Below are 17932 nucleotides of genomic sequence, written 5' to 3'. Positions count from 1 at the left end.
TTCAAGTGAACAGTGTTCCACAGAACATACTTTAGGGAAAAAGTCTTCCTAGATTCCTATTACTTGTCTGAATACAAAATTATAAGACACTTTTGCTAGAAGAGGAATTCTTTTGTCACATAAATACAAAGGCTTACAAGCCTTTTATATACTGTCTATTTCAGCTCTAAAATAACACACCTTCAAATCTGTTAAGGCCAGGCCACTAGTATACCCTTCTCTGTAAAAGGCCATTATGAGTACCTCATTGTTAGGACAGAGAATGAACCCTTCAAGTTTTGTAGAAGTCAAATACTGCTCTCTCTCAGATACAGATAAGTTACAACAGTCAGAAGCTCTTCCCTTGCTGGTCCAGGAACACAGTTTTCTTATACCCTGGGCCAACCAGAATGAAAGAAGACTTCTGCCACGCGTAATTTTATTATTTATCTAAGAGTGGAGTCCAAACAAATTTGTATAGCTGATTAATAATACAGAAAATCTTGAAGACTACATAAAAGAGGCAGCAACTTGAGATGGAATTCGTATAAGAAAATACAAGGTAACATTTTAGAACAGTAACATCAACTAAAATATTGAGAGATAAATGATTGTAAAATTCAAATCTAGTACTGTCTATTTTTATAGTGCATATATGAATGTTATAAAAGCATCTGTTAGAAACTGGTGGCAATGGCAAAAGTCCTATACCAGTTCTTGAATATTCTCTTACAGCTGGTAGAAAGGAGTACAAAGTTTGGCAATACTTGGCATGGGCCAAGACAGGTCACAATCTTCGGAGCAGTGCATTAAAAAAAATATCTATAGATTACACCAAGAGTTCATTTTACAGCTCTTTACTAGATTATATAAACCGTAGGCATGCATCTGTAAGCTGTGGGCATGCATGATGGTTTCTGTGATCTCAGAGCTTCACTCTGGCCAAACGAGATAAAAATGCTTGAACTTTACACTAGACCCAAAGACAGTCTCTTCTGTGGACAGAACAGAAACTTCCTCTACAAGGCTATGGGAGCTTGCGACGTAAGACCGGGAGGAGAAAGCTCCTTACTAATGAACAGGTCGACAGAGCGCAACGTGGAGCATGATTTGAAAACATTTTAAATGGAGACCATTCACAGTTCCTTCCTCCCATGACTGCAAGGACATAAAAACCAAAGTACTTCAGCAAATTCCTGGTGCTTTTCCATCTTAAGGTAGCTTACCATTTTATGGTCTCAGTGTCCTGCAAAAGTGGGTGGGACAGCCCACCCATATCTTTATCTGGTATGTTGACCCATTCCTGGAGAAATAAAGTTACTTACAGGGAAATTCAGTTTTGCCAAAAGGTATACATCCTAAGTCACATTGGTAAATAATGGTGTTTCTAATATCTCTTAGAAACTGGCAAGGGGACAGAAGTCCACTACCAGCCCCCAAACTCACCCACTTCCATACATTTTTGATTGCAGAGACATCAATAGACACAGTGAGTTTATACATAAAGAACAAGTGAGACAGAGGTAAAGGCAAAAGCAGTGTCAGTCTGTATGAGTGTAGGCAATGGTGCTTTGATTATACCCGTACGAACTCTTCAGTCCCTTTTAGTTATCCCCAGCTCAGCTCTTAAGCCGTAGACTTTTGCTGCAGAGAATTCAGATGTGATGTGGTTGCTCCAGTAACACTTTTAACAGTACTGCATTCAATACTGGGAATGGTTTCTAAACAATTTAAACTGCACACGGAACTTTAGTAGAACAAGAAGTTTATTACTCCCACTCAGTAGTTCCTGGGGGCTTTGATGTTAAGTCATACATAATTCGAGAAATACCAGGAATCTTCTTAATCTCAGTGACCATCTTTAACACCACCTGTTATAAAACAAAGATTATAAATAAAGAGCTAGAGTCCACTGCATGTTCAACAGAGCTAGAATTTGTAATTTCATTTGTAATTTCAGATTAAAACACAATCTATTTTCACCACTGTTCTCTAGGTATACGGGCTTCCCTTGTGGCTCAGATGGTAAAGAATCCACCTGTGGGAATTTCCCTGGTGGCCCAGTGGCTGAGACTCCAAGCTGCCAATGCAAGGGGCCTGGGTTCAATGCTTGGTAAGGGAATTAAATCCCACATGCTGCAACTAAAGACCTGGTGCAGCCAAAAAAAAAAAAAAAAAAAGAATCCACCTGCAATGCAGGAGACCTGGGTTCTGTCCCTGGATTGGGAAGATCCCCTAGAGAAGGGGATGGCAACCCACTCCAGTATTCTGGCCTGGAGAATTCCATGGGCTATACAGTCCATGGAGTTGCAAAGAGTCGGATACGAATGAGCAACTTTCACTTTCTAGGTATACGGGATACATTTATGATTAATTTACGTAGTGACTCTACAGATGTAAGTAACTTAAATTCAGTAGTACTCAAAGTGCAGTCTGCAAGTCATGGGTGTTACTGGTCCACAGCAAATGTTTAGAAGCATTTATAGCAACCTGACCCTGCTACAGCATCCAAGCATGTGACTTCATGGGTGGAAAACAACGCTTCACAGGTTCTCTGCAGCTCACAACTCCGAGGCCACTAAGGTGGCACATAACACAGGTAGTAATAATCATTGCTACACGTATAGACGAGGAAGGCCTTGTCACCTAACTGGCCAGAAACTAGGCAAATGCAAGCCTAAGGGAAAACAGACTCTAAGCCACATTCTCCAATCCACATATCTATACTAGCTAGTAATATAATCAGAGCCCTGTATCAGAGTTCTGGAACAGTGGTACAACTAATAAAGTCTTGCTTTGACTTTTACTTGCTATCTTAGAAACAGCTCCTCTGGAAAGAACACTCTAGTGGAGGGATAACAAGAAAGAAGATGGTGATCAAAACTGTAATTGCTAGTTGGCAGAGCATTAAGAAATTCATGGGTGCCTGGCCATAATGCTATTAAATCTCATCCTTATATCTAATCAACTCTTCTTCACTCCTAGGGTTTTCTTTTTTTACTTGGAGGACACTATATATAAGGCAGAGGTTGGCACGATTAGATAAAAAGATAGATTAGAGTTGGGAGTCTCCACATAATAATCAGACATCTGGAGGAGAGGTTAATAAACTTAGGGCTTTTTCCTACTATAATGTATTAAATAATGAATTATGTGGACATTAAAAAATGAGAGCCTATTTTATGAACAGAAAACCAACCTCAGAAATAACATTGCCACAGCCTATCCCATTCACCATTATTATAAAATGTTAAGGTATTAAATACGTACATCAGAAAAAAATGTATATATTACCTCTACGGGGATCTCATTGCCAGGGGTTGCAGGTATACCAGTCATGAAATCACTAGTAATAAAGGTTCGAATAACCACAGATCTCTGGCAAGAAGGTTGCTTCTGAAGTGGGTCCCGATCAAAATGCAAAGGTGTCAAAATCACCGGCATCTGGCTGATTTTCCCAGCATACCCTAGAGAAAGGAAGTTAACATGTAGAATCAATCACCATGCCATAGGAAAGCACTCTCAGTTCAATTAAATCCTTCCAGACAGGATCTAAAATCACACACACAGACACAGCTCTTCTTAGGACTGTCATCATGTACTGTATTCAGCTACTCTCATAGTACCGTAAGCAAATGCAATCACAAATACAAATTATAGAGTCTGATGACTGCAGTGATGTTTTATACATATAAGTCAATTAATTATTCATGTAATTATCTTCTATACTGCAAACACTGAATAAGAAAATACTGAGCCACTAACCCTAGAGGGAATCCAGAGTTAGGGTCTTGCAAGCCTCTAGTCATAACATATTCATCAACTGATCAATATATAACCTTTCTTTATGTGTTTTCTGTTTAAAGACACCTTGCTCAATATCTGTTGTAGATTCATTAACAGTGAGCTCACAGCCAACGGCACTGTAACTCTAGCTTGAAGGAAGCTTATCTAACACACCAGTTTTCTCAGTAAGGCACATGATAGTCTTCCTGTGCTTAGGAACCTAGTCAGCAGCACCTCAGCACTAAGCTTAGAGGACATTTTTGAACAGTGAAATCACCAACAAAAAGCATGAAAATGCAAAACAACATGGCATTAAATAGATGACAAAAAAGACACTTTTTACAGAAACAGAGCTGAAACAAGACGACAGAGGACTGCCATCTTCAACCTCAGCTGGGAACATCTGAGTTGAGCAATTCAAATTTTCTGTCACTTTGTGCATGTCTGCAAGTGACCATAAATATGAGTAAATTCTATACAGATAAGGCAATGTCACAGAACTACCCAGAGAATTAAAATAATAATACTAAAAGCTGAATCCTCCTACTAAAAATCATAAAGCCAAGCTTTCAAAATCTAGTCGAAGCATGTAGTGATGAACAAAATGGGCAACTTACCAGACTCCCTGAGAATGTTATGGGCCTCAAAATCAGCTTGGCGTAAAGTACTGAGCACCCCTGTGGTCAAAAAAGTGGGAGTAACATCTGTAGGAGGTTCTTTAACTGGTGGGCCAAATATATAAACAACTCTAGAAGGAAGGAAGTGAAAATTATAAAGACAACACATTTTAGTATGAGGAAACAAAGCACATAAAATAACATATTTTGCATTTGTTCTTAGGCCCATCTCTTACCCACTTCAAATCCCCAATGGGAAGGACAGGATTATAGAAGGTATCTGTTGTCTGAACCTTTCTCAAAATACATTCTCTGAAATACTAGTGTGAAGATAAACTTGAGTTATCACAATCCTCTTTCCATTTAATGTACTGGATTGAAAAGTATACCCAAAACTTCATGTTCATCTCGAATCTGGGGGTGAAAACAGGGTCTTTGCAAATGTAATCGAACAAAGGTCATAACCTGGGGCGGGGGCAGGAGGCTAATCCAATGATTGGTGGGTGTCCTTCTAAGCAAAAGGCAATCTGGAAAGACAGACACACGGAGAAGAGAGGGCCATGTAAAGATGGAGATGAAGACTGGAGTTCGACTGCCTCAAGGCAACGACTGCCAGCAAACATCAGAAACTATGAAGAGGAGAAGGATGCTCCCCTAGACCCTTCAGAGAGAGCAATGCCCTGCTGACACCACCCTTGATATCAGAGTTATAGCCTCCAGAACTGTGACGTAATAGATTTTTATTGTGTTAAGCCTTCTAGTTTGTGGTGATTTGTTATGGTAGCCCTAGGAAATCAATTCACAAAAGCCTGGGGGAAAAATGAATTAAATAAATAGGTTTTAAGGGCAATGCTAAAGAATACTCAAGATACTACACAATTGCATCATCTCACACGCAAGTAAAGTAATGCTCAAAATTCTCTAAGCCAGGCTTCAACAATACATGAACCATGAACTTCCAGATGCTCAAGCTGGTTTTAGAAAAGGCAGAGGAACCAGAGATTAAATTGCCAACATCTGTTGGATCATCGAAAAAGCAAGAGAGTTCCAGAAAAACATCTACTTCTGCTTTATTGACTATGCCAAAGCCATTAACTGTGGATCACCACAAACTGTGGAAAATTCTTCAAGGGATGGGACTACCAGACCACCTGACCTGCCTCTTGAGAAATCTGTACTCAGGTCAGGAAGCAACAGTTGTAACTGGACATGGAACAGACTGGTTCCAAATAGGAAAAGGCGTACGTCAAGGCTGTATATTGTCATCCTGCTTATTTAACTTACACGCAAAATACATCATGAGAAATGCTGGGCTGGATGAAGCACAAACTGGAGTCAAGACTGCTGGGAGAAATATCAATAATGCAAATATGCAGATGACACCACCCTTATGGCAGAAAGCAAAGAACAACTAAAGAGCCTGTTGATGAAAGTGAAAGAGGAGAGTGAAAAAGTTGGCTTAAAACTCAACATTCAGAAAACTAAGATCATGGCATCTGGTCCCATCACTTCATGGCAAATAGATGGGGAAACAATGGAAACAGTGGCTGACTTTATTTTGGGGGCTCCAAAATCACTACAGATGGTGATTGCAGCCATGAAATTAAAAGACGCTTGCACCTTGGAAGACAAGTTTTGACCAACCTAGACAGCATATTAAAAAGCAGAGACATTACTTTGTCAACAAATGTCCGTCTAGTCAAAGCTATGGTTTTTCCAGTGGTCAGGTATGGATGTGAGAGTTGGACTATAAAGAAAGCTGAGTGCCGAAGAATTGATGCTTTTGAACTGTGGTGTTGAAGAAGACTCTTGAGAGTCCCTTGGACTACCAGGAGATCCAACCAGTCCATCCTAAAGGAAATCAGTCCTGAATATTCATTGGAAGGACTGATGTTGAAGCTGAAACTCCAATACTTTGGCCAATTGATGCGAAGAACTGACTCATCTGAAAAGACCCCGAGGCTGTGAAAGATTGAAGGTGGGAGGAGAAGGGGATGACAGAGGATGAGGTGGTTGGATGGCATCACCAACTCAATGGACATGAGTTTGAGTAGACTTCGGGAGTTCATGGTGGACAAGGAGGCCTGGTGTGCTGTAGTCCATGGGGTCACAAAGACGGAGTGACTGAACTGACTGATAACAAAACTTCAGACACTGTAATATGCTAATATGCACTGGTCACCTCCAAGATGAAGCTATACATTTTTTTTTTACACTTTGGAGAACACTGATCCCAAAGAAAGATTCTTATTTCACTATGTACATATTTCATGAATAAAAGAATGGCACCAGGGAAGCCATTCTTAAAATAAACAGTGGTCCTTTGGTTAAGAATCTGCCTGCCAATGAAGGGGACATGGGTTTGATCCTGGTCCAGGAAGATCCCACGTGCCACAGAGCAACTGAGCCTATGCAACACAACTACTGAAGCCCACAGGCCCTAGAACCTGTGCTCTGCAACAAGAAGCCATTGCAATGAGAAGCCTGCCAGCAGTAACTAGAAAAAGCCCTTGCACAGCAACGAAGACCCAGCAAAGCCAAAAATTTAAATAACTAGTAAGCGGGGTGGGGGGTAAATGTCACCAAAGTAAGACTTGTTGGAAAAGGAATGACTCATTACGGCTTCAAGTAAATGTCTGAAACTTATGAAGATACATTGCAGATGTTAATTAATAAAAGTAGAACTTGGAAGATAGCTTAAAGAAATTAGTATCAAATAAGTACAACAACTCAAGGGGAATCTTATTGCTGATTTGGGGAATCTGTTCTATAACCTTCACCCAGAAAACAAGAGAGAGAAGGGGACAGAGACAAGTGCCACCTGGCTCTTTCCAATCCAGTCCCAGCCAGCAGGCAACTATCCCTTTTCCTTAGCCATATCTGTCTTTAGCAGAGAAAATAAATCTCCCCTGCAACTACCAAGGGGAAGTTTAACAATGCCTTTTCCCCTTCTTATTAATAGGTACTTAGAATAAAACAAACATACAGAAGAAAAAAGCATCCGATCAAAACCACCAACTACTTCACTGCCTCCTTCCAAACATACTTTCACAGGAACACTTTCATTCCAGGTATTGAAAGTAAGCCACACTTTAAAGCAATATGCTTCCTAGAGCTCATAATCCTTAGAGGAAAAAGCAACTGGGCAAGAGAATGCCATTAACTTGCTCCTTTTTGTCTTATTTATTTCAAACAAGAGTGGTCACAGAATATGTACAGAGACAAGCTGTCTTCCATCCTGTGTAGGACAGAAAAACTGGAACCGTCCCTCTCTACACAAAGATTCCACCATGCAAACTAGGGGGGCGGGGCAGGGGTTGGCAAAAATTGAAAGCTTAAAGTTACTTAAATTCCAATCCCCCCCCCAAAAAAAATTTAAAAATCACCAAATACGTTTTTCAGGGGCTTGCTAGGTTCATATTTTTAAAATCTAGTTTTTTGTTTATTGGTTGTTGATTTTTTTTTTCCTTTTTGGGAAGTGAGGAAGGATTAAGAATGGAGGGAGAGAAAAACAAGGAAAAACAGAAAAGACAGGCAGAAAGAATAGAATACAAAAGGATAGAGATAAAGTTTAAACAAGGGTAAGGGCCCTTTGGTAAAAGAAAAGGACAGAGACAGATGAAACTATAAGAATGCTGCAAAATGAAAAATATACTAATTATATAGTAAAGCAATGGAGCCAAACTTAGTGAAAGGGAATTTTCTGTATGACCAATGAAGTTTATTTAGGTACTAGCATTTTAGAATTTTAAACCATTATTTTAACCAAGACAATTACCTCCATTCAAAATAGGCAATTACAAATTTACCATTATTTATTAATAATTCACTTTTCAGTGTATTAAAGGTGTATCTATATTTGGAGGCCTTTGGTTCATCTACGCAAGCCTTTTAACATGTTCCCATTAGTAAAAATGTGACTTCCCTCTGACTTCTTTTCTTAAAGGCCAACAACAGCCAAAAACACTAGCCACAACAGTACAGAAATATACACACCATGGAAATTCCCTGGTAGTCCAAAGGTTACAACCCTGCGCTTTCACTGCTGAGGGCATGGGTTCAACCTCTGGTCAGGGACCTAAGATCCCACAAGCCATGAAGAACAGCCAAAAAAAGAGAAATGTACACACCCCGCTAAGTAAACACCAACAGGTAGGTTTATAAATGCTGTAGCTAATTTGAGTAAACTGAAATCTCAAGTAACCCTTTTTGATTCTCAACTGCCTAATACTCATGAAGGAAATAGACAAGAGTAAAAAACTGTGAAATAACATTTAATTAGCAATCTGGTACTAAATGAGTAAGATTTTTGAACTGTAAAGGAGACAATGCTACTGAGTATTACATATAGGTTATAAACAAGCTGTTGATATACCTGACATAAGGAATTTATGTGCAAATTAAAGGAAAACTGGATCTGAAGAACTAAGTTCAAAATTTTTAAAACATTAAAGGCAGTTATTTTAATGATATCTGGTGTGTTTGTATCTTTACTCTGTAATGATTATTAAATTGACCAAGTCCCTAATAGTAAGTAACTTGTACATTTTTTTCAATCTTTCTGGAATAAAACATCATAAAACAAATAGTGTAAGTTGCTAATCAGACATTTTTAAAGTCTTTAAATTTCATACTAAAACTATTCAATAAAAGCTATCCTGTTTACCTCAAAAATTTTTTTAATAAGTAGATGATTGTACTGCAATGAACAAACAAAATACAAAGTATTATTAAATACCTGCTGGGTTGTGACCTAAACTGTCTTTCAACAATGGGAAGACCTTAAAAAAAAAAAATCACAGCCTTATACTACATCTCACCCCACTGCCAGCTGCAGAACATACCTGTTAATGTTGTGACACATACGAGGTATAAGTCTAGCTAGGAAAATAAGAGATTCCCAGTCAGGCTCATCCTTACTGGAGATTCCACACACATAACTGTAAGAACGACAGTCACCCTAAAAATAAAAATACAATTGATAATTTTTATTGATTTCATATAAATCAAAAGATGGAATGGAAAATACTTCCTGCATGGTGACACCATGGAAAGTACTTTTAACAAAAACATGCTTGACTAAAAATATATATGGATATTTTGCTAACAACATAAATAAATCCTAAATAAAAATTCCCCACTAAATTCTACTTAAATCACCTTAGACATTATAAAGTGTTACAGTAATTTCAACAATTTATTCAACATACACATGAGATCCATTGGGATTTCATTCCAAATATCTGCTTAACTACATACAGATAGCCAGCACACCTAATTTGGGAGACAAGATGTGTCCATATTTATCAGATGGATAAAGGATTCTCAAGTCAGATATAAAAATAATTTATTCCTTTAAAATGAGTTAGTTTTAAAATAAGTAAAGAAAGCAAATTTTAAAACAAGCGAATAAAACTGATAATACTGATTCCTTTTTCATCTGTCTTGTTTAATCCAAGTAATTTGCTTTGTAAAAACTGAAAAGTAAATTACAAGATTAAATAATTACCAAATATGCAGTAAACTTGAGAATATAAGAATTCAGACTATTTGAATGCTAATATAATAGTATCTATTAAAGTTTAAAGCACACATGCTCTTTAATCCAAGAAATATTACTGAAACACATGAAATAACTCCTTGAAGAAATAAGATTACTTGCCTATAATAATGACAAAGTGAAAATGGTTTAAATGTCCATTGGTAGGAGAATTATTAAATAAATGATGGTATAATCATACATGGAATATAAGGCAACAGTTAACAATAAGAATCTACTTGCAATGGCATGAAAAGAAGTTCATGATGCTCGGTTAAAAAGAAAAAGGTGATGTACAATGTGTCAAATAATTTCCTTTCATTCTCATTCTAAATGATTCTGAAAGGACATTTAACTATAGAGCAAAAATAGGGAGATTTAGTTTTTAAATGTATTGTGCCTTTTTCTTTTTTTTTTTAACAAGTAGTTTATTTTGATATTTAGAAAATAAACCTCATTGCTACACTAACCATGAATTATGATTTTTATCTGGATTTCTAAACCTCAGCTCCAAAGACCTAAGAGACTAAAAGATAACAACAAAAGAAACTTCTATTTTGACAGGAAAAGTAACAGAGCCTGAATAAGCGTCATTTTTTAAAAATGAAGTGTAGTTAATTTACAATGCTATGTTAGTTTCAAGTATACAAAGTGATTTAGTTATACAAACATATACATACTCTTTTTCAGATTCTTTTCCATTATAGTTTATAGTTTCCTGTACTACAGTTGTGTATTTCATATATAGTAGTGTGCATATGTTAAATCATTTTTTAAAAAGAAATCATTCATCCTACAAATTATATTTATCCATAGTATTATCTATGAACTTATCAAAAAATGAGAAGTCAGCATACAGAGCTGCAAGTTTTTTATAACAGACCTTGTTAGAACTGGGGGTGCAGGGGGTCAACCTGTCTGCTCTTCTATTTTTATTAAGTAGGGTAATATCTGCCTGAAATAGCATATCATGAATTTCAAAATGAATCTATGATGAGATAATCTATATACCATTGAAAGACAATTATTTTTACAATTCCAGGAACAGTTATTTCAACTTGATTTAAAAACAATGTAAGTAGCTTTCACATAAGGACCCTGAAAAAGGGAGAAAGGGGGAAATAACTGTCCCATATCATTTCCATTAACTAAAATATTTTAGTTTAATTATAAAGAACAATGAAGTTTTACTGTTTATTTACAAACAGGGCTACATGAATTCAGGAGAAAGGGGAATTTAAAAGAATGGGCTCAGAGTCACATATTTAGGGAAAAGAGTTAGATCTGTAAAACATTTCTTTTCACGCTTAATTCTACTTTAAGAGAACATTATAACTACATTAACCCACTAACTGGCACTCACACAATTTTTAGTAGAATTACTGACACCTTTTCTGGTTTCCATTTAACTTCAAATCCTAATCACAGAAAAGAAACCTTACTCCTTCCCTATCCTCCCAAGCCTTTCCCCCTAGAAACTCACTTGATGATCATGTAAACAAAGACAAACTTAATATAATCTATTTATGAATAGTATTTCAAAAATGAGAACTATATTATAGTCACATGCTTTTACAATTGGAAAGACTGCACAACAAATACTGAAAATGTTAGTTGTACATTATCACAGCTCAGAGGAAGAGAGAAGACATGCTGAAGAGGCAGAGGACAAGGCTTTAAGGAAAACAGAAGCCGAGAACAGGCATCCAGGGCCTTTCCTGCAGTCAGAGACTTCTAAAGCCACAGAACATTTCACATCAAGAAGGATAAATGAGGACATGACCTCTCAGTTCCTGTCCTTCAAAGCAAAAGCAAGCCAATCCTATGACAATTCATTCTTTGAAGTTTTACTATTGGTTATAGATGATAGGTGTTTCAAAACTACAAAATCTCAGCCTGAATATTTAGTTCCTACAACCTTATTCGCTCCATAAGCATTCATAAAATATTACCTTTTTACATTTTTAAACTTGTATACACTTTCATATTTCTTTTTGTAAGTCATTCTTATTTCAATATTAGCAGAAAGAGCAGCAGAAGTTATGTCACAGGTCAGTGAATTCACACAACTCACCTGCACACCCACAGTTTTAATTGGTAGCAGGAAGGCATTCAGTGAGTGCAGACTTGTAATTTGCATCAGCTTTTCCTGATCCTCTTCTGTCGTGCAGGCTTTAACTCTTTGTAATAGCGTATGTGGCTAAGAAAACGAAAGACATACTTCTTAGGATTTCAAGAAATAAGGCAGTCACTCTTTTGGTACCTATTACTGTCTTATGTATCTATACTTTCTAGTTTATAAGCAATAGATTCTATTTGGTATTTCTAACTTGTGTGTGCTATGCAGTATTGTCAGAATTTCATCTCTGAGGGCCAGGGCTATGAAAAGTTAAATATTAGGACAGGAAATACAGATAAGATTTATACACACGGAGCCTTTTCCTCTGTCACCGGCAAGGGACACCTCACAAGTCAAATTCTCCTTATCTCCAGGGGAATTTTTTGTTATAAAGTCAACTTTGTCTGAAATGAATTTATGTTTTTCCATTCTTTTATCCTTTTCTATTCTTTTACCTTCCCTCTTTCTATCCCTAGCTAACAGACTATAGTTAGATTTTTACGCCTCAATCTAGTTTGACAATTATGTCCTAACTAAAGATGTTAGTCTTTTAATTAATAATAAGGTTTAATTCCATTTTACCAGTTTATTCAGTAGTTTCTATTTGTGTGTCCACTTTTATGTTTCTTTCTCCTTTCTTACATTTCTCTGAACTGATGATTTTTCCCAACTCATTTATTTCCCCTTTACTAGTTGTGAAGTTAAACCCTCTATTTTCATTCTTTAGCGGCTCCCCTTAAGTGGAGATCTTTAACAAAAGAGAATCAATCTGTGCTCATCTGGCAAGCAATACAACGGTCTTTGAATTCTTTAACTCCAATCAATCCTCCCATGGCTTACAAGCTATTTTAGCTGTATGTTGTATTTTTTTTTTAAATAAACACCAAAATTGAGATCAGTTTATACAGCCTGTTTAATTTTACCCATTTACCATTTTATTTGCTTATCAGTCCTTCCTGTATCTCAGACCATTCAAACTAGGATCCTCTTCCTTCTTTGCCGCTGCTGCTGCTGCTAAGTCACTTCAGTCGTGTCGACTCTGTGCGACCCCAGAGACAGCAGCCCACCAGGCTCCCCCCATCCCTGGGATTCTCCAGGCAAGAATACTGGAGTCGGTTGCCATTTCCTTCTCCAATGCATGAAAGTGAAAAGTGAAAGTAAAGTCGTTCAGTTGTGTCCGACTCCTAGCGACCCCATGGACTGCAGCCTACCAGGCTCCTCCATTCCTTCTTCTCTAGTCAGTTCTTTAAAACAGTGGTTCTCAAACCTAGCTACACACTCAAATTACCTAGTACACTGAGGTGCCATTACACATCAATTAAATAAATTCTAGGCAGAAGGGGTCCAAGCACAGTATATTTCAAAAGCTTCCCCTGTTGAATCTAATATACAACCAGGGTTGAGAACCACTGCCTTTAGCTCCTTAAGTAATAGACTATTGGCAGTAAATTCTGTTTCTGTGAAAACATCTTTATTTCGCCCAAGTTCTTTGAGACGATTTATCTGTTCACTATTGTTCACAAGTATTTTCTCTTGGCATTTTGAATTCTTCCTGCTTTTACTGTTCCTTTCACAGCCTGCATAACAGTATTTCCTTTATGCAGTTGCTTTGTCTTTGGCAGCCTGTAGTTTCCACAGTTATGCTTCTGCGTGTGCCAAGTCACTTCAGTTGTGACCAACTCTCTGCGACCCTATGGACTGTAGCCTGCCAGGCTTCTCTGTCCATGAAATTCTACAGGCAAGAATACTGGCGTGGGTTGCCATGCCCTTCTTCAGGGGATCTTCCCCACCCAGGGATTGAACCCGCTTCTCCTGTGGCTACTGCACTGCAGGCAGATTCTTCACTTCTGAGCCACCAGGGAAGCCCAAATAGTTATGCCTATTAGATGTCAAATTCTTCTCCTTTACCATGATTAGGATGTACTATATTTCCTAAATCTGAGGCATGGTGTCTTTCAACAGTGTGCTGTGCTGTGCTTAATCACTTAGTCATGTCCAGCTCTCTGCGACTGAGTCACCAGGGAAGCCCTTTCAAAAGTGTGGCAGAATGCAAATACTTTTGTCTATCTCCTTCAGGATATACATTTAAGTTGGCGTTCTCATTTTGTCTTAATCTCTTCTAATCATATTTTCTCGTTGATGCTTTGTTCCAATCCTGGATAATTCAAGTTCACTAACTCTCTCTTTAGCTTTTTTAATTTCAGTTATTTTCATTTCTAGAACTTAATTTTTTTCAAGCTCCCAGGCACTTATATACCTTATTCTCATTAACAATTGCTTCTTTTTAATTCTTTGTACTTTATATATGATTTATTGTTAATTCCAGTATCTGAAGTGCTTGAGGGTCATCTTCTACTAGCTCTCATTCATTGTGCCTTACTTTTAGATGTATTTTGTAGTTTTTATTATAAGCTCATATTTGTTAAAGTCCTATTTATGGGGATTCTCTGAAGCCCAGTTGAAGAGACTCCAAAGATAATTTATACTGCTTCTTTTCCGACACTCAAAAGCACTACCAATCAAAGCCCACTTTAATATAGATTATAAATTTTAAGCACCAAATATACAGAAGAACTGAAGACTTCTCAATCATCCTCAGTTTGGAACTAAAATGATCTCCTTTACTTTCTCACAAGACATATGAAAGGGTGTTTTAAAATACTTGATATCAAGTATTTTATTTTCAGGAATTCAATGTATCTAATCTGTTAAAATATATAGAATAGCTGATAAACATATAGAATAGCTTAAAAGAGAAGTCTGCATTTAAGAGCCTCTGTAGAATACTGTCTTCGTAGTCATTTCCAAAGGTTAAATATCTCTGAATTTTCAAGTAATAAAACCCTAATTAATTCATTGTAAATACTGAAATATAACAAGAATCCATTCAGTTCCTTGTACTGATTAGCTGTATCTTGTTAAAGCTCCTATAATATACAAATTCAACACAAATTACCTTTTTAACACTTGCAGAAAAATCAGCTACTATTTTCAAAATATTGTTAGTTTCAGGAAAATCCTTACAAATATAAGGTTCTTCAGCACATATTACTCTGATTGCCAGGCCAGGACCTAAAGAAGGGAGTACAATGATATTTAATATAAATGTTATATTTAATATAAAATCTTATTCTCCCCTCCCCCGGACAGAGTTTTTACTGGATGCTGCCCCTCCTAGGGGTGTGAGGAAGGAACCCTACAAATGGGCACCTGGGACAGACTCTCCAGCCAGCACTGGAGCAGCTGCCAGGTCATGAGGGGTCCCCAAGTTCAGCGGCAGTGCTGAGCCCCCAGCGGCCCCCCGGCTCCACTCCCCGACCCCTCCTCCTGCGAGCTCCCAGCAGCTGCTCTGCCTCTGTCAGGGTGCAGGCCCCAAGCCCGGGCTGTCGCTGGAGCCCTCATACTCCATTCTCATCCCACTTTTGGGAGAGTCAACTTATCCAGTGACTTCGTGTACTGTAAGTGCCCATGTATAGCATCAGTAAAGTGCAGTTGCCTTCTGTCTACTCATGAACAATACTCACCTCTCCCCTACCGGATATATTTTTAGCTCTGTGTCACAAGATACTGCTTTTATTGAAATATAATTGACATATACACTTTAGGGTTTCTAAAGTGTTTAACATGAAATTCAGCTATGAGTTTCCCATACAACTCATCACTTTTAGAATGCCTCAATTCTCTTCATATCAGTTATTTCCATCTCTTATTTTCATAGTACACGTATTAAGAACCTCAAAATTCTCTAATAATTATTTTTAATACACAATATATGTGCCAATCTATTTAAAACTACTTGCAGACACAATTCTTTGCCAACACACATTGGGACTGAACATCTCGAATACCAGAATTGAAGTTAGTAACATAAACAAGTGCTAATCTCCATGTGAGTCATTATCTTTCTAACACTATTTATGGAGGCAATATGGTAGTTAAGAGTAACCAGTATTGAGGAGGCCTTAGTGGGGCTAGACTCCTGGTTCCAAACTCAGTCTGTGTAACTTTTGGCAAACTAGCCTCTGTCCCTAAATTCCCTCAACTGGACAACAGGATAACAGTAGTTGTTATTGTGAGGATCAAATAACACAATATGCAAAATATTTACCAGAATGCCTAGCTCACACTAGTACTCAAGAAACGCTAACTATTCTTTTTAATTTGATTAGATCACTTTCAACTCATCACCTAATAACTATCATAGAGACATAGGAACTGAGGTAGAAGACTTGCCATGCTCAAGAACTCAAAACAAAAACAGGTTAAGACTTGCTTACAGTCCTAATTAACAAATATCACCTCTAATTATTAATATTTTTATGACTACTTAAAAATGGAATATTTTCATTTGTTCACGAATGAGTTACATACAGCACTGTGAAAACAAATGGTTCATCCATTCAGACAAGTCAGTCAGGGGATAAGGGTTTCAGAGAACTGAGTTTTAAAGTGCAAAGTGAAGTCACTCAGTCATGTCTGACTCTGTGATCCCATGGACTGTAGCATGCCAGGCTCCTCCATCCATGGGAGTTTTCCAGGCAAGAACTGGAGTGGGTTGCCATTTCCTTCTCCAGGGGATCTTCCGGACCTAGGGATCAAACCTGAGTCTCCCGCACTGCAGGAAGACTCTCTACCACCTGTAAAAGCAAAACTAAAAAAACAACAAAAAAATCTGTACTACACTAAAACAAAACCAACTTATTTTATGTCATGTACAGCAAAGGACTGACATTAAGATACGTGACAATGCACAAAGGCAGCGAGTCTTCTATGCGTGGTTTCAGCAGCAATGGGAAATATGGCACAATTCAGTTCCAGCTTTTAAAACACAAGAGCAAAAAAACTCCCTGCCTCCCTACAAGATGCAGGGCGAGGAGGACAGTTCTGGGTTGCCACTGGTGAAGCATTCAGTTTGCTACTTTGCGTCACACTTCTCTTATTTCTAGTTAATTACTATTTGGAATACATCACGGTATAGTAGAAAGAACATAAAAACCCAAGTTCTAACACTGAGAATATATATGGCAATGTTATTAAAATATTCCTTGGTTTTCTTATCTGATGGCAACATTACATGTCAACCTATTTACACAAGGATAATGCAACACTTAAATATACATATAATTAAAAATGAGTATTTAATAAAATGAAATATATACAGTAGGCACTAAAAACAATGTTTATTTCCTACCCATCCTTTCCTTTCTTTCAAGTTACATATTCTCTAAGATGATAAATTACTTCAAAACATGTCTGAATTGATTCTTGTTCAACATGAAGACATAATGGTAAACCAAACAGAACTACATTTCTTACCTGGAAATGGATGCCTGGAAACTAACTCTTCTGGAAGTCCAAGTTCTCTGCCTAAGATTCTTACTTCATCCTTATGAAAATCTTTCAAAGGTTCTATTACTTTTCCCTACATGAAAGAAAAAGGCCAATTAATACAAATTATAATAGTAACCAAAATGACACGAAAAACAAAGAACAACAAATTACTCACTTTTCCTGTTGTCTTTTACCTTTAAAAATCATTTTTAAAACTTCATCTTTTAAAGTATTTCTTCCTTTGTCTTTTTAAGGAATTAGATATTTTAGTGATTTTTATATATCTCTTTGAGATACATTTTAAACACAAACCTTTTAAACAGACAAAAAGCAGAGCAAACTTACCCACACATCTCTGATCTAGTTCTCATTGTAATATAAGTCGATCAGAAAACATACTAGTGTTTAAAAATTAACTCTCCAAATGATACCATCAAGAAAGTGAAAAGACAACCCTCAGAAGGCAAATCATGTATCTAATAACCAGCAACCAGACTACAGACTACATAAAGAACACATGCAATTCAATAATAAAAAGATAAATAAGCCAATTTAAAATGG

The 17932-nt window shown here is 37.2% G+C and overlaps 1 protein-coding gene across 1 annotated transcript; it reads right to left on the bottom strand.

The window, feature by feature from the left end:
• Positions 1–820: 820 nt before the first annotated feature.
• On the bottom strand, positions 821–17486 carry LOC113888628 (GMP synthase [glutamine-hydrolyzing]-like). The gene is made up of 7 exons (XM_027535669.1): positions 17357–17486; positions 14997–15112; positions 11996–12121; positions 9227–9342; positions 4383–4513; positions 3274–3446; positions 821–1850 (listed from the first exon to the last, which is right to left on the bottom strand). The coding sequence occupies exons 3-7, from the start codon at positions 12059–12061 to the stop codon at positions 1749–1751; spliced, it is 588 nt and encodes a 195-aa protein (XP_027391470.1). The 5' UTR covers positions 12062–12121; positions 14997–15112; positions 17357–17486; the 3' UTR covers positions 821–1748.
• Between the last annotated feature and the right edge of the window lie 446 nt (positions 17487–17932).

The sequence above is a fragment of the Bos indicus x Bos taurus genome, unplaced genomic scaffold (assembly GCF_003369695.1).
Source record: "Bos indicus x Bos taurus breed Angus x Brahman F1 hybrid unplaced genomic scaffold, Bos_hybrid_MaternalHap_v2.0 tig00000271_arrow_arrow_obj, whole genome shotgun sequence".
NCBI lineage: Eukaryota > Metazoa > Chordata > Mammalia > Artiodactyla > Bovidae > Bos > Bos indicus x Bos taurus.
Note: the sequence above shows the minus strand (reverse complement) of the source record. Positions and strands in the feature narration are given on the sequence as shown.

Coding starts and splice junctions, on each gene's coding strand:
- LOC113888628 (XM_027535669.1), bottom strand. CDS start 12,061: ATGCAAATTACAAGTCTGCACTCACTGAATGCCTTCCTGCTACCAATT. Junction 9,343..11,995: donor TTAAAACTGTGGGTGTGCAG/GTGAGTTGTGTG, acceptor TTTTATTTTTAG/GGTGACTGTCGTTCTTACAG. Junction 3,447..4,382: donor TAACATTCTCAGGGAGTCTG/GTAAGTTGCCCA, acceptor TCCTTTCTCTAG/GGTATGCTGGGAAAATCAGC.